This window comes from Anarhichas minor, unplaced genomic scaffold, assembly GCF_050575085.1.
Source record: "Anarhichas minor isolate MPS153535 unplaced genomic scaffold, ASM5057508v1 ptg000043l, whole genome shotgun sequence".
Taxonomy (NCBI): Eukaryota; Metazoa; Chordata; class Actinopteri; order Perciformes; family Anarhichadidae; genus Anarhichas; species Anarhichas minor.
This window is the reverse complement of record NW_027466489.1, coordinates 6,464,412-6,488,849: the sequence shown is the minus strand read 5'-3', so window position 1 is coordinate 6,488,849 and position 24,438 is coordinate 6,464,412. Positions and strand designations below refer to the sequence as shown.

At 40.9% G+C, this 24,438-nt stretch overlaps 2 protein-coding genes across 2 annotated transcripts in view; both read right to left on the bottom strand.

Annotated features, from left to right (window-relative positions):
- Positions 1 to 373: 373 nt before the first annotated feature.
- npffl (neuropeptide FF-amide peptide precursor like) lies at positions 374 to 2,603 on the bottom strand. Its single transcript, XM_076110391.1, has 3 exons — positions 2,457 to 2,603; positions 1,555 to 1,670; positions 374 to 494 (listed from the first exon to the last, which is right to left on the bottom strand). Exons 1-3 carry the CDS (start codon positions 2,601 to 2,603, stop codon positions 374 to 376), a joined length of 384 nt encoding a protein of 127 aa, XP_075966506.1.
- A 4,233-nt stretch (positions 2,604 to 6,836) lies between these two features.
- Positions 6,837 to 24,438, bottom strand: part of itga7 (integrin, alpha 7) — a 31,262-nt gene continuing 13,660 nt past the window's right edge. The window contains exons 2-26 of the mRNA XM_076110669.1: positions 23,133 to 23,260; positions 22,518 to 22,597; positions 22,001 to 22,256; positions 20,873 to 21,004; positions 20,029 to 20,136; positions 16,489 to 16,696; positions 15,627 to 15,823; positions 15,269 to 15,357; positions 15,013 to 15,140; positions 14,699 to 14,794; positions 14,497 to 14,558; positions 14,049 to 14,218; positions 13,599 to 13,748; positions 12,646 to 12,761; positions 12,135 to 12,321; positions 11,956 to 12,030; positions 11,682 to 11,761; positions 11,520 to 11,597; positions 10,938 to 11,040; positions 10,604 to 10,819; positions 9,884 to 10,000; positions 9,636 to 9,749; positions 9,191 to 9,289; positions 8,780 to 8,905; positions 6,837 to 7,144 (exon numbers count right to left, since the gene is read on the bottom strand). Coding sequence (XP_075966784.1) covers positions 6,989 to 7,144; positions 8,780 to 8,905; positions 9,191 to 9,289; positions 9,636 to 9,749; positions 9,884 to 10,000; positions 10,604 to 10,819; positions 10,938 to 11,040; positions 11,520 to 11,597; positions 11,682 to 11,761; positions 11,956 to 12,030; positions 12,135 to 12,321; positions 12,646 to 12,761; positions 13,599 to 13,748; positions 14,049 to 14,218; positions 14,497 to 14,558; positions 14,699 to 14,794; positions 15,013 to 15,140; positions 15,269 to 15,357; positions 15,627 to 15,823; positions 16,489 to 16,696; positions 20,029 to 20,136; positions 20,873 to 21,004; positions 22,001 to 22,256; positions 22,518 to 22,597; positions 23,133 to 23,260 — 3,271 coding nt within the window. The 3' untranslated portion in view covers positions 6,837 to 6,988. The remainder of the gene's footprint in view (positions 7,145 to 8,779; positions 8,906 to 9,190; positions 9,290 to 9,635; positions 9,750 to 9,883; positions 10,001 to 10,603; positions 10,820 to 10,937; positions 11,041 to 11,519; positions 11,598 to 11,681; positions 11,762 to 11,955; positions 12,031 to 12,134; positions 12,322 to 12,645; positions 12,762 to 13,598; positions 13,749 to 14,048; positions 14,219 to 14,496; positions 14,559 to 14,698; positions 14,795 to 15,012; positions 15,141 to 15,268; positions 15,358 to 15,626; positions 15,824 to 16,488; positions 16,697 to 20,028; positions 20,137 to 20,872; positions 21,005 to 22,000; positions 22,257 to 22,517; positions 22,598 to 23,132; positions 23,261 to 24,438) is intronic.

The following is a 24,438-nucleotide window of genomic DNA, read 5'->3' as shown; positions in this document are numbered from 1 at the left end:
ACACACACACATACACACAAGTTTATCTTTTACAAGTTCAAAGCTCTTTTATTTAACTAGAGAACAACAGAAAATGTACCGTTCAAATAACACTTTTGGTCCTAAATAACATTCTAGTCGGGATAAATGAGGTCTGCTCACAAAACCTCAAGAACCTCAAAACATGCTGTGCTGGAAATTAGAAAGAAAAACAGTCAAATTAAGCTCATGTCATCTTAAACTAAACGTGTCAAACAAGGCAAAATGGGATGAGACAATTTTGAAAAACAAAGTGTATTATCATTAGTAATATTATTCAGATTTATTCATTCAAATTTTGTCTCTCCACAGCTGCACCGCCGCTTGGCCTCATGCCAGGACATTGATGCGTGGATTATTTCTTGCCGAATCTCTGGGGCACGGCCATACTCCAGATCTGACCGGGGGCAGCCTCCCAGTCACGGGAATGTATCTGATCCTCCGACACGACCTGCCCTCTGGAGCCGCGGCCAAACCTGCAAGGGAGGAGAGACAGAGGCAGGAACTGATGTAATTCAAAGTAATAGGTTTAAATGAAAGACTTGTTTATATCATGGACCTCAGCAGGAACGACCACACACGTTTGATGAGGCATGGAGAATTCACAAGCTGCAAATACATAAGAATCATTCGGTCTGTTTGTCAAACTGTCTAATCAGAGTAGGAAGGACTGATACAAGGAGGCAGTTAAAGGTAAAAGTTTAAACCCTTCGGGTTGAGACCACAATTTCAGTTAAAAAACATGATCTAATCTTTTATTTAGATAACTGTTTGGCTCCTGAAACATCTTAACAAACAATCTCAACTACATGATGTTTAAAAATGGTAGATATGTTTCTAGTTCATTCAGATATGGAAAATAGTTGCAAATTGATTTCATTTTATCAGCATGTGGATCAACTGAACTCAATCAGTTGCTGATTAGTTGGTAGACAGACAAATTATTTTGATAATCATTTAGGTCAATTTTCAAGGCAAAATGTCAAATATTCTTGTGTTCAGGCTTTTTTTTTTTTGTCCTACAATATCATAGAAAATAAAATGTCTTTTGCTTTTGAACAAGACATTTGATGACATCACATTGAATTCTTGTAAATTGGGATGGGCATTGTTTACCGTTTTTTGATGTTTTACAGGTCAATTAATCGAGAAATGAATCATCAGTTGCAGCCCTATCTGCATGGCTGCAGTACACCGATAATTACAAAAATCAAGGCCTGTATAAATAATATATGATGAATTTTGTCTAACATGGAATTGGGCCATGATCCAATTGCTGTTTTTAACTTTTTTTTAGAATTGATAAATGTTTGGTTATAATTCAGTGTTGATAGGAAAATGCTATACAGAAGGTTGAAATGCTAACGTATTGTACAAAACAGTTTGATGGTTTTTTGTGCACTGTGTACTGTGTATGTATGTGTGTGTGTGTGTGTGTGTGTGTGTGTGTGTGTGTGTGTGTGTGTGTGTGTGTGTGTGTGTGTGTGTGTGTGTGTGTGTGTGTGTGTGTGTGTGTGTGTGTGTGTGTGGACCGACCTCTGTGGATGATGGAGGACAGAGTTCCTGGTTTCTCTCTGAGATCCGAGCAGCAGAGCTTTCAGCACCGCGGTCAGCAGACGATCATCAATGCTGTCGTCTGTGTCTTCACTTTCCTGGAGCACAGCAGCACACACATAAACACATGCAAAGCCTTGCATCAAAAACCATGTGTTCTGTTTTTCAACACCGCACACGAATATGTTGGGATAACATCGGGAACCCTAACCGCATTCAATTTCGGGTTGCAACACAAACCCCAGGGGGTGTTACTCTCAGTCCTGCTGCGAAAAGGGACCTTGAGATGTAGATATAAGTGTACAAAGGCAAAGAAATATACCTCATGCCTACTCATATATCCATCCACCCTCATCTTTATGCAAAGTAAAACAAAGATCTGTCTCTGCACGCCACACAAGGAAAATCTTATCATTTTCCCTGTGATCTGAATCCTCCTCCTCTCCCGTGCTCTGACTCTCTGTTGCCCCCAGAGTATATTACAGTGCATTTGACTCTGTTGCATGACGAGGAACACTGTCTGAAATCTAAATGAGTTATGTGATTTAGCTCGTCTCGCTTGATAAAAGGGCTCAAATCCCATTTATGTACTTCATCACATGGAGTGACAGGCTTCTCTGAACATGTTGGCATGCCTTCAGGTTGTGTGAGTTTTTCATTCAGTCTAATGGGGCACAGCAGACAGTCCATATTTACATCCTGCTAGAGACACAGTACATATTACCCCTTAACCATGAGTGCCTGAGATACGTCTCAAAATTAGATTTTTATTTTCAGATGCCAAAGTTATTTTGGCAAATTGGATGTAACATAAATGATATGGGAGATAACACATATTCTAATGCTAATGCTAAGACTTGAAAGGAAGTGTGAGTGTGTCTCACCAGCCCCAGCAGGTGGTCGACCATGTTCTCCTCTGAGTCTGGCAGGACGTCGGTTTTGCCCAGACTGCCTTGGATGTGAAGAGCCCGACTGACGCCAGCCATCGCCACAACCAGAGCCAGAAGAGTCACCATCGCAGCTGTGTCCATGGTCTCAAACCGAAGGGGATGTCAGATGACTTCTGTTGACAAAGGCTGATGAAGGATTTTTGTTGTCCAATTTACACCTGTTGACTTCAAAAGGCTCGGCTCCTGGAGAACAGAGGAAATACTCTTGCTGGTTAAGGTTACGTCTCCTCTTTGTGCAGGGTCCTGGCTAACTTCAATGGTGGTAACATCCTTCTCGGTCTTATATACACCTCATGGTCACAGGCTGAAACCCCCCAGGAGAGCTGGGAGAAAGATGCTCCTGTACAAAGGGGAACAAGGGACAGGATGGAGGATGAACCAGCCCCCTAATATAAGACTTAACTAGGTCCATTTAGCAGGATCAGAGCATTAGTAACGCCTGAGAGCCAGAGTGTGTTATTGTGTAACCCTTAGGGTAGTGAAACACAACTCTCACAGTTATTAAAGAGATAAATCCCACCAAATGGACTCTGGTCCACCAGTCCCTGTTGCCCAGTAGTCCTCACTGCATGTGCGGACAAACAATATGGGAGAACACTCATCACCCACTTAATCATGCGCCAATATTAAACCAACTCATCTGCACAACCTAATTGATCTTAGGGAACAAAGTAGTGAACCTAATACAGCAGAGAAAAAATAGAAACAAACACGAGATCTACACATTTTCTGCTTTTTATTTATTTTTTTATGTTCAGCTCCAGAGCTAATGTATCTAAACTAAAAGATATATACAATAATATCATCTCACATCTCAGCGTTTTCAAAAATGCCACTGATTCATTCATCAGTGAAGGATCAGCCTCGCAGTTTGTTTCCTAATGGCGTCTCAGATGTATGTTGGCTGACTTTATGATCATTTTAGGGATCGTTTTGCAAGTATAGGATGAATTGTCCAAGATCATGAATTTAGGTCAGCGTATGCAAACCTAATGTTAGTGTTGGATGCAAATAGTTTGTTTTTTTAGGTTTATTATCAGGAGCATGTAAAATGTTCATGAAAGATGCTTCACAAATGCTCTCTCCAAATGGTGATTGGCAGGAATGTAAAGCACACTATGATTCCAGAGAAACGTTATGGATCATCAAAACCTTCGCTCACACAGTAAACGAGATGGTTTCATGAGGGTTTTTTTCTTTAAACACGCTGATGGAGGGATTTTTAGAAAGAAGCTTCTCCCAAAGGAACCCTTCATTTGTTAAATAGCTTCCTTCATTTTGTTAATTTTCAAACTGCTTGATTTGTGAGAGTGACACCGGCTTTATTAGTGCCGTATAGGTTCACTTTGTCGCTGTCTTTGACTCTATGTGTGTGTGTGTGTGTGTGTGTGTGTGTGTCTGTGTGCATGTACAGATTGTGTGTGTTTGTGTAATAATTAGTCACTTCCCCAATACTGGATGAGAGATCAACAGATTTAGCTCGTCAAAGTGCCTAATGGGTGACAATCCGCTTAGACTGAAACACACAAACACGCACACAGTCTAACTGTCCCTGTTTAACTGCCATGGCAACCAGGATGACACCTGAAGGATGCTGAGGGGAATTAGTTTTCATTTATATTATAAGATCACAAGATTAGACACAAATCGAATTTGCTCACTCTGACGAGATAATAAGAAGTACATGCATGTTTAGTCTGTGCTGATTTGCTTGAGATTAAGTTGTTTTTTGAACAGGAATAAACACTCAGCAGCAACTTGATTAGGGGCACCTGCACACCTTGCAGTCAAATACAACAGCCCTTCTACTCTTATGATGCCTTTAATATTCTGCTGTTGTTGACATTGTCATAAATGATTAAATTATATGATTTAGCATTGAGACTCATAGTTAGATCTGTTGTGAAAACACATTTAACTATGACCTCAATGATAAACATATAATTGAGTGTACACATTTCCAACAATGCCAACAAAAACCGAACATTTATTATTTACATCATAGTAGGTGTGTATTGATTTGGCTCAGCTTCAATCAAATATCTATTAAACATAATCAGTCACCTATAACTAAACAGTGGAAATGGTGTCTTCGGACATAAAGCTGGAGGTTAGAGTTTCATAGGCTTCCATTGTCCAGTTGTGAAATATATTCACTTCTATCTGGAGATGGTCAGCTATGCAAAGTCAATCATATCTCTCCAACACCTCCCGCTGGTTCAGCTGAATGTAGCTGCTAGGATTTTAACTGGGCCTTAAGGAAAAGACCATGTATGACAAGTGTAATCACACCTGCTGGTTGCCAGTTATAACAGGAAATGAGCCGAGGATTTAAAGCTCAGGTGAATTTAACCTTGAGCTATATATGGCTGACCTGTATGTTCTTTTATGAACCAGAGCACAGGCTGGGGCCCTGGCCTGTGACATACTGATGATGACTGTTATTATCATATGACAAAACCTGTTTCTTATCCATATATAAGATCTACATGTTGCATTCGACACGAACACAACAATTTACCTTTTTTGTTTTTCTTCAAGTCTCCACGTCTTTGTTTATGTGCCACTAATATCTGTCTTTGTACTGCAGCATGTCTCTCAAAACCAACTATTAATGTATTTTGTGTATCACATAAACAGTTGTGTTTTTACAAAAGAAATCTCAAATAGTAGAGACCAAATGTGTATTTCAGTTTTCAGACCTTTGCCTCCACCTGGTGTTTTCAGAGTGAACTGCAGGTTAATCGGTAACTGGTCACAACTGGCTAAAAATTCTACGGAGAAAGACACAACTTATACATTATCTGATGGGTTTATTTTGTTTCCTTTAATTTTATTTACAATGTTAAAATGGTGCAGCCAAACATAGAATAAATAAAACACTGAGTTATGACAACATCAAAAACAAAAATAGGGGAAGGTCAGAACAGCAACAGGAGCTTCATGCAGCTAATACAAGATTGTCCAGCAATACCTAAAAAACAAGCTCTTCATGCTTTACAACCACTTCATTGACCCAAATTAAATCCAAAGAAAGTTTGTGTGGTTCCTTGCCGACATGTTCTGCTCTTCTAGAAATCTTCTCTCCTGTCTTCATTTTGTTTATTTGTCCACATGTGTCCAACAGATGCTTCAGGGCAGCTTCCTGATCTAGTTTATAAGTTGCCTTGTGTTCTTTACCAGTAGTTCACAATCTGCCACTTTTACCATAAGGCACTTGTATGCAGTTAGAAACGTCAGTACTGACATGAATGTAGCTATCTTACCCTGGCTGGTGTGACCAGAGTACAGTACCAGGAACAGCGCAACAAGCAGGTTAATATATTCCAAATAAAACGTTTTAAACCTATTTATACAAAGGTCATGGTGTCTGTCAGTAACAAAAGGAAAGAAATAAAGATGTTGTTGTTGAAAACCTCATAACTATGATCTAATTCAGTCATACATATTATTATAGGTTTTGAATTGAGACCATGTTTTCACACATAATCCTTTTAAACATTGCTTCAGAAATTGAAATGCTTTCACTACAAATGTGCAGACCGTATTTTAAATATTTTCTTAGATATTTGGTTTTCATGCGACTGCAATGCTATGGCCGTGTCTGTCATAGGTTGTATTGTGTGTTTTTTTCAAGTTCTTATTCAAGTTTACTCAGGTGGTAAACTATTGATGTACAATACATTTAACTGACATATTAACAAAAAGTGAAAAAGATATTGACAAAAAGGGGCATTTTTTTTCCTTGAATAAGGGTTTACAAAAAACATCAGGTGAACTTATTTCCAGAGCAAACAGCAAGCCCAGAAAACAACACATTAAGTGTTAGGCAACATATTATTAAATTGATACCTTCGATATTTTCCCAAATGTTTACCAGTGCTAACTAAAAGAAAATCCCAAAACATTATTTATATAAAAAAATGCATTTTTTTTTTGTCAGTCTTACAGTAGTTAAGGCAAAAAGTAGTTTTTGTCACGGGCAGTGGCTTCTTTGTCAAAAATGTCCAGTGTCTCTGTATGCATCTGAGATTATACTGTGCGTTTGTGCATTCATGCATGTCTTTGAGTTGTGGTTTTCTGTCCTCCTTTGTTCTGATGACAGACGGTAAAGTCCATGTGAGCATCAGCGCTCCGTCTGCAGGCTGTAAAGCATATTGAGCAGCTAGACTGATTCCAAAGTTGTTGTTGGCCTTCGGTATTAACTTTAACACGCTGAGATAGATGCACAGTATAAATAAACTATGCAAGGCCAGCCATCAGCAGGCTACAGCTTGAGAGAGTAGAGATCCAGTCACAGTGTAACAGGCCACCAATATGCAAGTACTGACACAGTACAGAGTGCACAAGATGTCATGATGTCTATGTGCACTTTTTTTTTAGTCAGTTAGTTCCGATGCAAAGACAGAATGAGTGCCACACATGGTGATTTGAATTAATTCAGTCAGTCAGTGCTTCAAAGCGAGTTACGAGGTCCCGTCACTCCAGTGCGTGGCCCATTCCTTTTTATGGACGACTCCTGACTTCTCAGTCTGGAACTGTGGCCGGTCCTCGCGAGGAATCTTCACCGCGTGGTACTGAGGCAATTTGTCTTTGTAGTGGGCCCGTTGGAAGAAGCCACACTGTTGGCACAGGAGAGAGGAAAGAAGGTAGGAGTGCAGATCGAGGAAGAATAGCAGAGAGAGGGATGGAGCGGCAGGAAGGAAGGAAAAATACAAAGAATTAAGTGATGTCATATGTAATAATGTAATAGCCAATCACCTGCAATGGTTTGCCCTTCTTTCAGCAGACAAGATTGTCTACTTTCCCATATCATGCCTTGTAATAAACTTATAAATAGTTAGTATCTTATAGTTCCTCAGTGACAGACGAAAAGATAATGTGATTATCTGATCAGTCAAAGTGACACTTTAATAAAAAGGTACATCCACCCAAAAAAGCACATCCACATGCTGCACATTTCATCAGTTTTAAGTGTCCTTGATTCAAACACCAACACGCTGCCAAAGTGCCATTAAGAAAAAGTGCACACATTAATGTGAACAAAATCCCCTGCTGATATTAATGACAAGTTGATTCTGGCACCTGAATAAGCCAGGTGGCCACGGGATGTAAGTCAAATAGGAGTGTTAATAGAAGACAAGCACATCAGAAAAATGAAAGGTTCCCATAGACTGGTGCCAGAATGAACAAAGTGTAGATAATGAAACTGTGACGTCAACAGCAGAGGCACAACAAACAGCACAGCAGGCAGCTGAAAAGTCCTGAGGGAGAGATGGCTGGTTGGTGTTCAATGGGCACAGCTTACAAAGACAAGACAACGCTAAATAATTGGAATCAGTTTTTTTTATACAATAAAACAGCACATTTTTGCCATGCATGATCTCATAACAGAGACCGCCACACTGGCAAAAGTGTACAGGTTGATTCTACCAAGTGCCTGATGGGTTACAAATGTAATAATATCCATAAGTTCAGCTGGCTTCATTGATACCATTCACGAAACCCCTCTCACAGCTACAACATCACACCTTTTTGTTTTTTATTAATTGTGCCAAAATGTGGTAATATTTCACACTGTAATGAACACCACCAGCCACACCAGAGTGCATCCAGGAACAAAGCAGTTGTGGGTGAGCATTGTTACCGCTTGGAGGGAGAGGAGGAGGGGAGAGCAGGCCAGAGTGAAATATCTTTTATATTATAGTTCTGATGCCTGCTTCTCCGCCTCCGAGGGTTGGACCCCCAAATGGGCGTGGTAGTACTCCGTCTCATAGTGCCGGCGCCGCTCACTGCGTTTGAAGAACCCGCACTGGGCAACAGATCACCACAGGGAAAGTGAAAGATGGGAAATACAATGGGAAATGAAAAAGGAAGGGGATTTAAGGATAGAGGAGTCCCCAGGTGGAAGTGAGAGGAGACAAAGCAAGAGGGATGACACACAGAGGACAAACAAAAGAGGAAAGGAACAGACGAGAGTGAGCTGGAAGGAATAAAATGATTATAGGACAGAACAAAGCAGATAGAAATAATTGGTCTACCATGGAAAAAGGTGACATAATGCCAGAGTAATGGCCAGTGGGGTGACAGGGATGAAGTCAATTAAACTACAAGAACCTCTTATGTATAGGCTGAATCTAAATCTAATCAAGAACATCTTTTTACATTGTTTGAGGGACTTTGAAACATAGAACAAGAAGGTCTATTGAGTGTTACTAAATGCAGTGACAGTTGGTTATCCTTTGTGTGTGCGTTACCTTCCACAGTATGCAGACCAGCAGAGTCAGCAGCAGGATGCCCGCCAGGACGGCTATGAGGATGATCCACCAGGGGATCAAGTACTGGTCAGCGAGACCAGGCTCAGGATAGATCATCACTGGCACCTGGAGAGGAAGGGAGGATGCAATCCAAATGTAAAATTAAGAGAAAAATAGTAGATATATATCTATACACCATATAGTGATTAATCAGTCAGTCGTGTCTGTAATGATAATATGTATATTTATATGAGGTTTAGAAATGTGCAGATTGCGAATGAATCTTATATTTTAGATGCTGCTGATAGCGATGTGTAAAAGGTGACACCAACAAACATTTAATGAACAAAACGTAATGCCGTTTTTTTTTTGTTAGGATACATGTTTCACGTTCTGAAGTCTGCCAAGTACCTGAGCAGCAGCATCTCTGAGGATCAGGTGTTTGATGCTGGACTTCACAGTGATGTTGGCTCTGACCAGCAGCTCCAGAGCACTGACTGATGGAAACTCCTGACAGACAGAGAAAAAGGGAACATAAACATTCACATATAACCTGTTCAGAGTTACATTGTGCTTTGTTCATTCAAATGCAGCTCTTAAAATTCTGAAATTAAATTAGATTAAAATCAAAAACCCTTTTTCTTTTAATAAAGCTTATTTATTTCATTTGAGCTAATACACACCTGCCTTATTAACATCAAAGGTCTCTTGTTAATCCTGCTGTAGTTCTCATTCAATCACTTGCAGTCAATGTGAGCTGCCAGCAGCAGCAGCTGTAACAGCTGGACTGAAGCTGAGATGGAGAGTAATGTGCAGGGAGGTGCTAATGTAATGATGACAGTGTTGTTGTTTTTACCTCTATGAAGCTGCTGTTCCACAGCCTGGCATGGATCTTGAGGACAGCTTGACCGGAGAAGCTGTGGAGGGGACACTGAAACAGGACACAGCGTGCCGACCCCAAGAGACAATCCTGGAAGAAAGAAATGACAGCTGAGCTGATTTTCAAATGAACTGGAGACTGCAGTTAGAACAGCAGTGAAAAGCAGAAGCAACAAAGCCTGCTTCTTTTGTTTTGTGCGATCTGTATTTTCCTTTCCCTCTTACCAGTTTGAGTGACTTGCGTCTCTCAGAGGCTGCCACAGCTGGGGTGGTTCGTCTCACGCTGCCTTTTGTCGTCACTTGATCTTCCTCCTCTGGGTGGGAACGACGCGTTCGCCCAGCCTGCTGGTAGTAGTGACACATTCATACAGGATGAGGCAGATCAGTCTCGAATATAGGATTGAGTTATGCTTGACAAAAACAAGAAATTGTCGGTGTGGACATGATGTAACAGTGTAGAAATGTAGAGCAGGGGGATGATGTTGAAGTCAAAGTCTCCACGTTAGTTTACATGCAGCTGTGTCCAAAAATGCTCTCCTTTTCTAACCACTTTTCTTTGAACTGGATGTAAAATATATTTAAGAAGGAAAAGGAGTGTTTTTGTCATTTTGTCATGTATAATATTTCCACATTTTGTAAACATGTGTAACATTTCCACCACAAATTCTAGATATAAGATAAGAGAGTGTTGACCTAATGAAGACGTTTTCTATTGCATTATATATTTTCTAAAGCAGACTAATATTAAAATTAAGAATTCAACCAGCTCCTAACATGCCTGCAACTGAGACAGCTTTAGGTTCAATCACTTTAGGAACCATCCAGGCCAAAAGACATTGATCAACCGCACCTTCTGTGGCAGACTGAGTGTCGACTCTATTGGTGGTGTTAAAATAATACATAATAATCCTGGCATGGTGCAAAAATGAGCTTTGCTCTGCTTACCCTGTGATTGCCAAGCTGTGGAGGTTCTGCAGGTGAGGAGCTGGGCAGCTTCAGAGTATTCAAGGCCCCTGCTGAGGTGCACTGTGTGTCTGGGTGGCCCTCAAACTTCAGGCTGGCGGGATACAGAAGCCATTTCTCATTGGCCAGCTCGTAAGGAAACATGATGTTGAGGAAGGCCGAGCCGAGCGTCTGCAGAGCTTGTCCGGGATTAGCAACCTGACAGAAAAAAGAATATCATACAGATTATAATAACATGTGTGTCTTACTGTAGCCATGACAGGAATCTAAACACACATACAGGGGTCCTGCACACACACACACACTCGTTCCTCACCACAAACTCAAAATCCACAGGGCTGCCGATGTCCTCCAGACTGGTCATGGCACTCTCTCCCTTCACTTTGCCGCTGAAGAACAGCTGGTGAGGACGAGCAAACCTGCAGTGAAACAGGATCACATCAATGGGTCGGACAGCTGCATGCACACTCACACAGCTTTATAAAGCATGTATCTGTTTACTATGCACAGTAGCTGTACAGTTTAAGACCACAAGCAAGCCTGGGATTATAGCAAGTCTCTCATAACTACTGGAGGAGAGCAAGATTCACTTTATTTTACTCAAACTCATACATTGCTAAACCCCACAGAACATTATTTCCAAATCTCAAAAATATGTGAGGCCAAGTTTTGTGGAAATGTGTATCAGATGATGCTCAGTTTATCTTGGATATCTTAGCGTAGCATCAATGAAGAGTTATGTGACACTGTCAGACACAACAAGCTTAAAGCGGAAGGGGAACCCAAGGAAATGTGTTTGTTAAGGGTGTAAATGAGATCACCTAAGATAAAGCACCCTTTCCAAGCCACACAGAGTTTTTAACATCGATGAGAAACTGTTTTAAAAGGATTAACTCACCCACTGACAGACAGAGGGAGCTCTATCACAACTTTAGCAAAAGCTGTGACTGGTGCCAGTTCAGGCTGCTCACTGATACTGAGGACAAAACCACAAACAGACACTGTGATCAACGGAATGAACAAGTCAAATATCTGCACATAAGAGATGTAGAGGGCTTACGTTGTCAATAAGAGATCTGCGGTCAACTCAGTGGTCTCAATTGTGATATTAGATGTGCTCAAGTTGATGGAGAATTTCAGCTGAAAAAGCAACACATAAACTGATATTTCATTACCCATAATTACACTTAATGCTGAAAGCATGTTGCTTTTGTTTCACACTGTAGAAACAAAATATCAAATATACAATATATATATTTTTACGACTATAAATTGCTTATTTTAATTTTTGTCTTCAAAGCTTTAACTGAATTCACACTGTTTCGTTTGAGTACCTTAGTATCTCGTTTCACAGGGTTTCCCAGGTCACATTCAACTTGTGAGCCATTCTGGTTCGCTTGGCACCGCATCTATAATCAGGATATCAAACAAATACTATCAGCAAAAACAGGAATCCAAACACACAAGTTTCTAGTTTATGAATTCACCTCCAAAAATATTTTTTTGTCTCAACCTGTGGTGGGATCCTGGAGCCGGCGTACGACAGAGTGTTTGGAAGGGAGATAAGCAGCTGAGCAGCGTGGGCGTCATCTCCGTCCTCCTCAGGGTGCAGCGGGTCGGAGGGCATATTGGTGATGCTGATCTCCAGCACCACCAACCGCTGGTCTGACAGGGAGAACACCTGCACATTATCCTCATCTCTACAGGAGAGAGTGGGGAAAAACACATATTTACAGCTGGTGAGTAAATACACAAAGACCCCATAAAGCAGTATAAAATAATGTATCAACCACTAATAATTCCATCAGATTCAATTCATAGACCCTTTAGAAGGCATACCTTAATCTCAGCTGGCACCAAAAGATGAATTTAAGAAATATGACAGTAAAAACTCATTATTTTCTGACCACATACACATAATTGTTTGAGTTGGGGTATAGGTTGCGAGGCAACAGTCTCTCAGGGAACAGTTCGCATCATCATTGCCACCGACTCACACAGAGTGGGGCTCATCAGACACTAACTTTGGCAGAGGGGTGAAGAGGTCGGAGGTCAGGGGCCGCGTTCCAAACTGGTAGCTCAGCTTCAGGTTGCTCTGGCAGATTTTGTCGCTGCCGCATCCTTCTCGAAGGAAGTTCACCTTCACAGGGGCAACGAGACAGACGCGAAGTTGTTTATTAAATCACAAAGCACATTCAACATCTAGTTAAAGTTTGTTAATACAAGATTGAATCAAGTAGCATAGTAAGTGCTGACATTAGATCATTTTATTATCAACTCAGTTATTTTTGAAGTTCCAGCATCTCAAATTTTCTTGTCCATGATAGAAAGCTGAATTACTTGATTAGGCCGCGGGAAATTGTAACTATTTCATCCAAATTTTGACTATTTATTTTTTTAGAATAAACCATTAATCAAGAAACTAATTAACCAATTAATTGTGTAGCCCTATTGCATTACACTTCTGCATTAATAAACTGGTAAATAAGCACCGGATATTTGGGGTGCAAGGGAGAAATACTGCATAGGAGGAAAAACCATGGATTCATGTGTGTGAGGAGGTAAAAAAGTGATTCAACATAAAGTTGGAAGAAAGGATGCTGACTCAAAAACATCTTGGGTAATTGTGCTTTATGCAAATCATGACCTACGTGTAAAGGATCTTCACTGCAGCAGTACTGAGGTACATGTAAGGTAATTGTCTTTTTTTAACAATAAAATCCAACCAAGCAGAGTCTTTTTCTACAAATTACTCTGCATGTTTATGTTGTTAATAGAATCAAATTCCCAACTACATAATGCTTTGTAGTCATATTGTTTGGCTTTAACTTGTCTTGACAAGCCTGAGTTACTGCAGAAAAGATGGTAGATTGGAATGTGTTTCATAAATCTCCACTTCTTTATACAGTAATTTGCAGGCAAGTGTGGCCCATTAAAGTTAATCCCGGCCATAAAATACTTCCTTTTGGTTACAGACCTCAGAGTGCAGCGTGTTTGAGGGGGTATCACTCAGTACAGGAGCCAGCTTCTCCAGCCTCTTGGCACCTGAGTGTCTGCGTGGTGGCACACGCTTGATAGTGTGGGTTATCGCCAATGAGATCGGACGCAGTTTGTCCCGGATGTTCTCCTGCATGGACAGATTTTAAAAAAAAGATTAATGGACAACAACAGATTTGGTCAAAGAGTTTGTTTGTGGTGCATAATAATACTAATAAGACAGAGGAAAGTATTTTTAGCTTCCTACTGATTTTCAGCTGTTTCCAGATGTAATTCACAATATAGAAAATAAACAAGTCTCTTCATACACATATTTGAGTGCTCTGATAGATATATCTATACAATTATTCCATCTTTTGCTACAAGACTAAATAAAATACAAAAAACAAGACCAAAAGCCACCAGTTATTGTCTAAGCTAAGTTACTGACATGGAGCTGGAAGGTAGCGGTGGTGCACACAGGGTGACGCTGCCGATGCAGCTCCACTTCTTCTATCTGAGTAAACTCCGGCTCCAGGGAACTGCGGCCCAGGAAGTTAACGCGGTGGGGGAGGCCCAACTTCCTGCGCTCTGTGTCAGCTTCAAAGTGCACCACAAGTGCTTGAAGGAGGTAAAAACAGGGGCGATGCATGAAGAGAGATGGAGGGATTGAAAAATGTCAGAACGCACACAGAGAGCACTTAAAGAGCCCACTGGGGGCCAAACATATATGAAACCCCCATCTGAGGGAATACAGTATTACACAGCTGTGATTCAATCAAAATAAAGTGTGATGTTACCCCACAGATAAGGTTACTTTCCACTGTAAATAGAAATGACTCTTGTCCCGCATGAGAGAAGAACAGGAATGGTCTTGAAAAGCAAGGTGTGTGACTTACTAATGTGTGGTGAGTAGTGTTCTGGGTGGGCTGTGAAGGTGAAGCAGGCCGTGACCTCCATGCTAAAAAAAGGCAGACGGTGGAGAGCAAAAAATAATTATCTGTTACAACACTTGCTTAGATTGAAATGAAACATTATTTTGAAAAATAATCATGGGGGAAATACATTAGCAGCTGTTTCTGTCAAATTGTCAGTTCTTACCAGACGCCTTCTCTGCCCTTGCAGTTGTACTGTTCCAGATCAATGAACTGAGGCTCGATAGATACATCTCTGATCACATGGATTACTGGGCGAGCCCTTGGGGACACACAACAAACACAGAGAGTCAGACTCAATTATATGGAAGGTAAATATGTAAGATTTACGATCAAACTTGGATTTTATGTGTGTTTGCTTAGATTTAATCATGATTTATCCAACAATAGAAATTAAACATTGGGCCTTTTTGTTCGTCAAATGCATGCAGTTATCGGATTGAGGATCTCATTTGAGTTTTTAAATAAATGTTCTCTCACCTGAAGAGAACCACTGAGTCATTCAGAGAGCCCACCGCAATATCAGGGTAGTGGTTGTTATCAATATCCAAACCACCTGAGATGGAGTATCCAAAACGTCTCACATCAAAGTCACGACCGTCCAGCACCTGATGGGATTAGAAACACTGGTCAGTCATCGTTCACTCAGCCACTCTCTTATTCTTCCTTTGGACTATTCATTTTCATCATTCTTTTCATCGTTTGGTTCATTCCAAAACCGTTGTATGAATCTCACCTGAGCCGGTTTTGTTTCAATTCCAGCATCTGAGCCTCTGTAGATAAAAACTTTGCCATCTCCATCAAACGGTGCCCCAACAGCAATATCTGAGTATGATATACAGAAATAAGTGTACAAACATATCATTTATTTATTTCTAATTCATATTTGAATAGTCTAAAAGAAGAACCACAGTATGAAAAGGACAATTGGGAAACATACTGCTGCTCAACTAGTGTTGGTCGAAAGTGGAAGTAAAACTTTAGGAATGTTAACTGGATTAAAACCATTTAAACCCCCATCTGTTTTAAACAGCAGCAGTAGAAATTGAACTCCCTTTACATTATTGTCCTATAATAAAAACCTCTGATCTCACCTCCGTATCCGTCCTGGTCCAGATCTCCTATATTGCTGACCGTCATTCCAAACATGGAGTCGTAGGTCCCGTTGAGACGGATGGGCCGAGCCTGATCGTCCCAGTGACCGAATGGGTTGAGGTACACATACACAGCTCCACCAATCTCTGCCTTACGGTCAAAGAAATTAGGAGCTCCGACAATCAGATCAGTCCAGCTGGGGACAGAAACAGAGAATTAGAAATGAATATACTTTTTATTTTAAGTACTGAATTTAGATTTTGGTGCACCCTGAACTTATTATTGAGTTTTTTTAAGCAAACCCCCTCTCACCAACAGTCACATACAATGCAACTAAGTACATTTACTCATACTGTACTGTACTTTTGAGGTACTTGTGCTTTACTTGAGTATTTTCATTTCATGCTACTTAATTTCTGTTCCTCATTTAATTCAAATGCATGTAATACATAATACTGTGCTTATTTCACTCCACTACATTTATTTCACAGCTATGGTTATAAGTTACTTTTCAGTATAGGACTTTACATACAAAACATGTGCATCCATTTATTAAATATTATGCTTTGTGATTGATTAAACTATGCAAAATAATATAAAGCAGTTTAATTAGCTCTAAAAAACAGCTACAGTATAATACTGTCGTAGCTATGTCAGTGTCATACATAATAATCTTCCAGTGATATAGAAGTATAACAGGGCCCATTTTACCAAACGAGCACTTTTAGTTTTGACACTTACATATATTTTTCTGAAAATACTTATGTACTGTAAAATACTGAATACTCCTTCCACCACTGGTCAGTCTTGTCTATTTAATGATGATCATCCAGACCGACTCCTCATCCAGCATTTCCTCACCCGTCCCTGTTTAGATCCGCCGTAGCTACCGAGTACCCAAATGAAGACGCCAGCTCCTTCCCCCAGAAGATGTGCTGTGGCACCAGTCGGTACACGTTGTCCTTCCTCAGAAGCACCACCGCCCCTGTGTGATTGGCCCGGGGTGCACCCGCCACAAACGTCAGCTCCCCGAGGCTCATGATCCCCATGGCCGAGTCCACAGAAAACCCTGGAAAGACGGAAGGCAGGATGGAGGGGAAGAAGCGGAACAGGATGGACGAAAGGGTCAGGGGTTAGTATTGACCGTGGGGCTCGGAGACTCATCTCCTCTCTGTGTAGCATGTCCCGCTCATCTTCTTACTAATGAAATGTGTGCCTTAAGTGACCATTGATTTTATGCCAAACTCATGATGGGTGTAAATGTCCTGTGTGCATGTGTTTGAAGACTGCTGGAGGCCGGCGAATGGATACGTGTCCACTGGGAAGAGCAGGAAAGGCTGGTTGTGAGTCGTGACGTTAACAGAAGATGTATGGGGCTTCATCTAATGTCCCGTGAGATTCATGATGCTGCTGCTCTGTATCAGCTGTCTCTAGTGAAGGCAGGATGTAAACATAGGGGGTGGACGTTAATCAGATTTATAACCTAGAGCAAACCCTTCTTTTGTGTGGAAGTGTATGCTTGTGTGTGTGTGTGTGTGTGTGTGTGTGTGTGTGTGTGTGTGTGTGTGTGTGTGTGTGTGTGTGTGTGTGTGTGTGTGTGTGTGTAAAGGAATGTGTGCTTGCATATAAATCAGGCAGAGCAAAGGATTGAACAAGTGGAAGGGGGAGGGAGTGTTTGTGTGTGTGTGTGTGTGTGTGTGTGTTTGCTTCATGACAAGATGTGTGTTGAAATGTTGTTATCGAGATGTGGAAAATATCACGTCATATCAAACATTTCACCTGAACAGAAGCGACCACATGCATTTGCTTCACTGGTTCCAAAACGTGCAGATGTGAGGGTGTGAAATGATCAATCAGGACATGATCTGTTAGTGCTGAGTAAACATGCAGGGGGAGACACAACAGAGACAAACAGTGAGCAGCTCCAGGGTGGCAGGTGAGGAATGCAACAGTCTGCATCGCAAGTCCTGTAAAAGCCAACGGAGGGAGACAAATGGTGCTACTTGTTCCACACAAGGAGCCTTTTAACACACAGGCTCGCTCCAAGGTTGTCTCTATAAAGCTAAATGGGGAGTGAAAGCTTAAGGCAGCAGGGGCCCTATAACAACGGTAATGTTTCTGCACTACCCTCATTCAAGTCTTTGCACTATAACTTGCAGGGATATTGCACAAATATACATGTTTTGTGTGTTATTTGTTGTACTGTTATTTCTCTCTTCAGTGCTACTTTTTATATGTGTTCTACTGTACTGCCCGTTGGTGTTGTGTCCTGTTCTAATTTAAATCTTGTGGGATTTTATTGCATGTAATGTACTTTAATCTGTTTATCTTTTCTCCTGCGGAAGGTGCACTAAACCAATGTGCAGTTATACATTACTCTGTCTTTCTAAATATTCACATGAATTAACCTTATTATACAGTTCATTCCATATCTTATTCTCTGTACGTGTTCAGATTCACATACATTTGTAAATTGTAAGGTCTTGACTCGTGCTTCAAATTCAGTGTCAAAAGCTTGATATAATTGAAATGTGTTTCTGTTAAGTCATATTACAACACTTTGCACTTCTATTTACTCTTTTACTTTTCTATTCAATTGTTTTGCTCATTTAGTCTTTTTTATCCCATCAACTAGATTTTAAAAAACAAAAATAAAGAAAAAACAGATTTTCTTTTGTTGTTAAAAAGGTCAAGACTAGATTCTGTCAAGATGATGAGCATATTGTTTTGACTCAAGCAGTATATGAAACAAAGGAACAGACACTAGTTCCTCACTTTTTTTTAAAAATGAAAACCTAAACAACCATCAAGCCTCCAGAAAACCTGGGTTTGACATAACACTCCATTTAACCGAATAACAAAGAGATTCTTTCTATTCTCTGCAGGATTTCTATTTGGCCTTGATTGAGGTGAAAAGGACGTACAGTATGTGTTCATTCAGCAACACACTGCTCTTTGGTATGTCATTCATGTATGTACCATAATATAACAACTAGAACTCTGTGACATTTTGCATGTAATGATAAAAACAATCAGAAATAACTACAACACTGTCTCTGTCATTTGTATTAAGCATGCAAAGGTGTGGCATATCATCTGGTTAGGATCAACGGAAGCATGTGAGTTATAAATGAAGGCCAAAAAGGTCATGTGGAAATTAGTGTTGTCAAGGAGACGGCTCAATGTGGAGAGCGGGAGGGTAAGCAGGCTTGGAGGCACGTGAATAAAGAGATTTATGGCAGATCCACGCACTTAGTGAAGAGTAATCACTGGAACAATCACAAAAACACGTTGTGTTAAGCAGACGAGGAGTCGTTACACATGGACACGAAATACCAAGAGATTCATAAGAAAAACAAACCACCACTCCGGTCCAGACAGAAAAACTACCTCATGGTCCCCAGAGGATGAATCCTAGTAGCTTTAGTGATCTCCTTACTTTTCCTCTAGCGCTACCATGAGTTTTACATTTGTGGTTTTGAATAGAATGTGTCAACAACTATCACATGGATTGCAATGCAATTTGATACACACATTCATGATCCCCTCAGGATGAATTGTATCAACTTTAGTGATCCCTAAACGTTTCATCTAGCGCCAACATGAGGTTGAGATGGTAACGTGTCCATTACTTTGGTGTATGACCTAACCTGCAAATGAATGGCATTCCCGCTTTCCTTTGTTTTTAGAGCTATCTAGCAAATGTTAGCAAGCTAATATACTAAACTAAGATGGTGAAGATGGTAAACATTATACCTGCTAAACATCAGCATGTTCGCATTGAAAGCATATTAGCATGCTGACGTTAGCATTTAGCTCAAAGCACCTCTGTGCCGAAGTACAGCCTCACAGAGCCGCTAGAAGGGATGTAGACTCTTTGTCTTCAAGAAAAGCACCACCACCTGGGAAGCTTTGTACCAACACACACACATGCAGACTGACTCAACACACTACAGGCGACAGAAATCTACAGACAGAACAGACAAACACCCCGCTGCTACTCAAAGGGACAACCATCTCCTCGCCATTATCAAATCAGCAGCTAGAAGCCGAAGGTGACAAATAATCATAAACCAAAAATAAAATAAAATTGAATTAAATTGAATTCAATTGAATAACATTTAATTATTAATTTAATTCAAATTAATTAAATTTTATTAAAATTTAATAACATTTAATACATTTAATACAATTTAATAAAATGTAATAAAATAAAAATTTTGAATGGCTGTCTCTTTTTAACAGTGCAGGTGATACGGCCCCATTTAGTACGTAGATTACACACTAAAAATCTATCCGGAATTAGCAGAAACGATTAAGACGAAGACGGAGGAGGAAGGTGGGACTACTTCCACTACAAGCCCAGTCCGGTCCAAACAAAAACACCTCACGCCTACAAACCTAAGTAGCTATTATGAGCTACATCCTCAAACGGTGTGGGCCGGCTGGAGGGCTCCAGAGTTTTGTACAGCAGTGCATCTTCAATGGGGCTAGCCATGAACAAGAGCCCTATGGCCCAAGACAGGAAAAGAGAAGAGAGAGAAAGAGACAGAGGTACGAGTGTAGGAGGGAAGTGATGGGGTGGTGAAATGGTGAGGGGAGGGGGAGAGTGAACAGAGAGGGAGAGGGAGGTGCAGGTGAGACAGGCTGTGATTGATTGAGGTTTTGTCTTTGTGGTGCCACAGCGGTCCAACAAAACCACTGGGTACCTGGTGGAGGGACGACGTTTCAGGCTCAGACTGCACGTTGACTGGTTGTACACCACCCTCTTTAATTAAAGTGTTGACATGTTTTCCTGTACTTTGTTTTAGGGAGAGGGTGGTAAATGGAATGAGGATAACGTCATTGTTGTTGGGTTAATTTATTTTTGGTAAATATTTCCCTTGTTTGCTCAAGAAAGGGAGAAAGGCCAAACTTTAGCAAATGCTGGCATAAGAATTCGTGCCAGGCCACAGAAAGCTCTGGACATTTTTCACATGTCCACCCAGATTCACGTGGGAATGCGTTTAAAAAAACGAGGTGGAGCAACATTCGAGGCTTTGTGAGTCACGCACAGATAGGCTCTTCCAGAAATACTCCACAGGGAATAAGCAGTTTGACGCATTTTGGCAGCTGCTACTGTTACTAGCTCCTGTGGTTTTGGCAGCCATGTTGGAGTCCAGCCTGAGCCCTGATGTCACCCTCCACCGGCCCTCTCTTTCTCTCCTGTGCACAGGCAGCAGTGAGCAGGGAGGGCGAATCCTACCCAGGTAACTGTTGTAGGGCACAGGGATGAGCTGGGCATTAAGTTGTTTCTGATCTGCCACCTCGTAGGGCCCGTCGTCATAAAAACCGAGGTCAAGCAGAGTCTGGTTTAAGAGCTGGACACGCATCTCACCTGGAATGGAAACAGGTGAGGGCACAGCAAAGCAACAAGCACACACAGCTGTCATCAGAATACAAACACTCGTATTACCTGCTGCATACAATTACTGCTACTTACTACTTCTATGTACTCTATACACTTGTCATAGTACACTGTTTGTAGAGTGGAAGGTCAACATACTTTACCATTTCATACGAACAGGAAATGATACAATTCACATGCTACGTTGGAAGTCATAAAGCAGAGACTTTGCAGGACAACTCTCAAAGTTAAACTTCAGAAATAGACAGCAAAGAGTTTTTTCTCAGATTTACTAGTTGTTTTCAATGATTTTTTATGGAGCGATTTGACCACCATTCCCAATTAATTTACTTTGTTATGAGCTATAAGCAGCTCCTCCATTTCTTTTAGGTTTTGCATTACAAGCGAGTAGTGTTCATTGACAGCACACTAAAATATTTGATAAAAAATCTATATTAATATGGGGCACACACACGCATAATTACACTTTCTTCCATCTAAATTCATGTTTTGTGTGAGGGACCCAGTTCTTACGCATCTAGCAGAAAAAGAGTAATAGAGTAATATTTTAATGTTTTAGAATGTGAATTGCATAAGTTAAGATAAACATGAGCATTGATCTCATGTGGCAGACAAAATGAATCAATCCAGTAGCTCTGATAACTGTACCAGATAACTCTCAGTGCTTTCTGTGATTAAGTGCATGTCGCAGCTCTGCATAGTGTCCAATCACGAGATTGGTTTATAAATCAATTTGATTTTTTTAAATCCCAAGCTGTATATCCTGTTAATTATACTGTTTTATTTAGTCAGCTTACATGGGTTGGCTCTCTTCTCTTGCTTACATTAGCTGCAACACTATAAATGAAAACTGTACTTGTCTGCTTGTCTTGTTGTTGCTGCCACCTAGTGCCCCAAAAATAAAGCAGGAAGCAACATGTTTGCCTTTTCACAGCCTTGTTTCCGTCATCTAGCCCTCTACCTTACCTTTCCAGTTGTAAGTTCCCGGAGCCCCGAACAGTATGTAGTTGTTGTCTGGGCTGAAACTGACGGAGAGTCCCTGCTGACAGAAGCCAAACTGCTCGTGTCCCTGCGGCCGGCCCTCGCAGAACTTCCACTCCCCTCCGTCCAGGTCGTCTCGTTCTGTCAGATCATCACTCAGGACGTAGCAGCGTCCGATGGGGTCGCGAGTCTCTGACGGTTGGTTCATGCGTTGCCTGAGCTCATACAGGTGAGCACAGGTCTGGTGAGGGACAGGAAATGGCATTAGAGAATTTATTATTGGGATTTGCTGACCTGTTACTGCTGACTTTGCAGAAAATCTAGTATTCATCCTTATACATAAAGGTCTATAGTACAACTTAACACATGAACCAAACATGAAAATATCCATTCCATGTTCACAAATCACTGCGTTAGAAGCAGACCAACATTTTTGTTTTCAAACACCAGACGGAGCTTTCTTCCTGTGCTGATGCATTTACAGGATGTTATCTTCACTCACCACCACCTTTCCTCCAATCCCCTGACTCTTGACAGTGACTCCCAGCCACTGGTTGTCTTTGCTCTCCCTTTCCAGATTCACTGCAGGAAAACAAAGAAGGAAATGGCAACCATAGCTGTTTCCATATTGTAATGCAATTAGGACCTGAGCCACAGGAAGCAAACAGCACTGTGTTATTCAATGGAGTTATCAACGTTCAAATTATAGATACTGTTGAATCACAAAACATAATTCAAATTTAGAGGCACTACATTTTAATGGCAACATTCTTTAGAAGCTTTTGAATAAAAAGGTACAATGGCATTCACAGAAAGTAAGTGAACGAATCTAGAAAAGCTTATTCTGATGTAAAAAAACAGTCAAAATAAAGTCAAGGATAATCTCTATAAAAATTCAAGAAAATAAAGTTCAAGGAGTCTAATTGACTAAAGAAACCTTTTTTTTCATAATCCATTAATCTGCCGATTATGTTCTGAATTAATTAATTAATAATTTAGGTGTCAGAGGGTCAGAAAATAGTACATAATACTTACAAGAAAGCAAGGAAATATTCACAATTGAGAAGCTGCCATGAGAATTGTTGCTTACTTATTCTTTTAGCTCAACTTTACTCACCTTCTCCATCAATATCCACCCGCTCACAGTCGTACTCTTCCGGTGTGATTGGACACTTGAACAAGGCTCCGGGCCGGATGCCCCTCAACAGGCCCTGTCCCGCTGCCTGCGGCGCCCCCACCAGGATCCTAAAGAGACATAACAATGAACATTTAATTGTAATACATATGATATAATAAAATACTTATTGCTGATCTCACAGTAGTGTGTGTCATGAGGTTCATGACAGAAACTAAACATCTCATGTGAGTCTCAGGGTGCTTTCACACCTAACCCGTTTGGTTCCGTTAAAACAAACCCAGGTCCGTTTTCCCGGTTACTACGGTTTGTTTGTGCCGGTGTGAAAGCTGTGAATCGAACCCTGGTGCATAACAAACAACCAAACCGAGAATGCTTCCAAGCGGATTCTGTTGCTTTTCATTTGTGGCATGAAAGCAAACGAATCAACGAGATGGTTCGGGGATTTCAGCATGAATAAAGCACTAATAAATCAATCTGATTGGGAAATCTGTTCCAGGAAGCAATCCTATAACTGATGAACTGATGAGGCAGGAGGACAACCGCCAAAACTGTCCAATCAACGAGTTACCTGTCAGTCTGTACAACTTCTTGTTTACTCCTCTGGTTCGTTTGTAAAAAAGGAACCAAAACCAAAGCTAAAATGCAACAAAGTGTCATTTTCTTTCTAAGGTGTGGAAGCCCCCTTAGTACTACTGCTTACAGGTTAGCTGTAGTTGCAGTAATTAAACGCTATTATTAACACTATTACTTCACATGTTACTGGGGACACATTTCAGCCTCAGCTGACCTAAGCCACCGTTACTGTAAAGTACAAACATCTGCAGCTCAAGCTATATAAATCCTGCTGAGACCACCGACAGTCAAACATGTTATCTTGACTTTAAGTTGATTCAAAGCAGCTCTGTGGCATCTGCATGTACTGCATATTGTTTGTACTAACAGCTTATCACAGACCACCCTTCACTATCAAAGCAAGGAAAAGTTTTATTCTCAGTGAGGTAGGTGATGATATTTGGGGGCCAGTGTCACTGCCCTCTGCCTTATTAGGAGCGGCTGATTCGGGCCAGGATGCTATTTAAAAACCGAACGTTGAGCCACATTCCACCCAACACTGTCAGCCATGGCATATGCATGGAAGCGAGACCTGGGGGGGAAGCAGAGACAGAGAAGAGAGATCGGAGAATAAAGAGCAGATTGTAAGGCGGAGAAAAAAAAGTGAGAGGGATATACCTTAAACTGGGTGCCACAACAACAGCTGCTTACATATACAGCAATTATAACAATG

What these genes read in the sequence shown, in the direction of transcription:
- npffl (XM_076110391.1), bottom strand. Translation starts at nt 2,603, where the DNA reads ATGGACACAGCTGCGATGGTGACTCTTCTGGCTCTGGTTGTGGCGATG. An exon ending in TCGACCACCTGCTGGGGCTG is followed by an intron (nt 1,671 to 2,456) that starts GTGAGACACACT and finishes GCTGTGCTCCAG; the next exon opens with GAAAGTGAAGACACAGACGA. An exon ending in GTCCTCCATCATCCACAGAG is followed by an intron (nt 495 to 1,554) that starts GTCGGTCCACAC and finishes CCTCCCTTGCAG; the next exon opens with GTTTGGCCGCGGCTCCAGAG.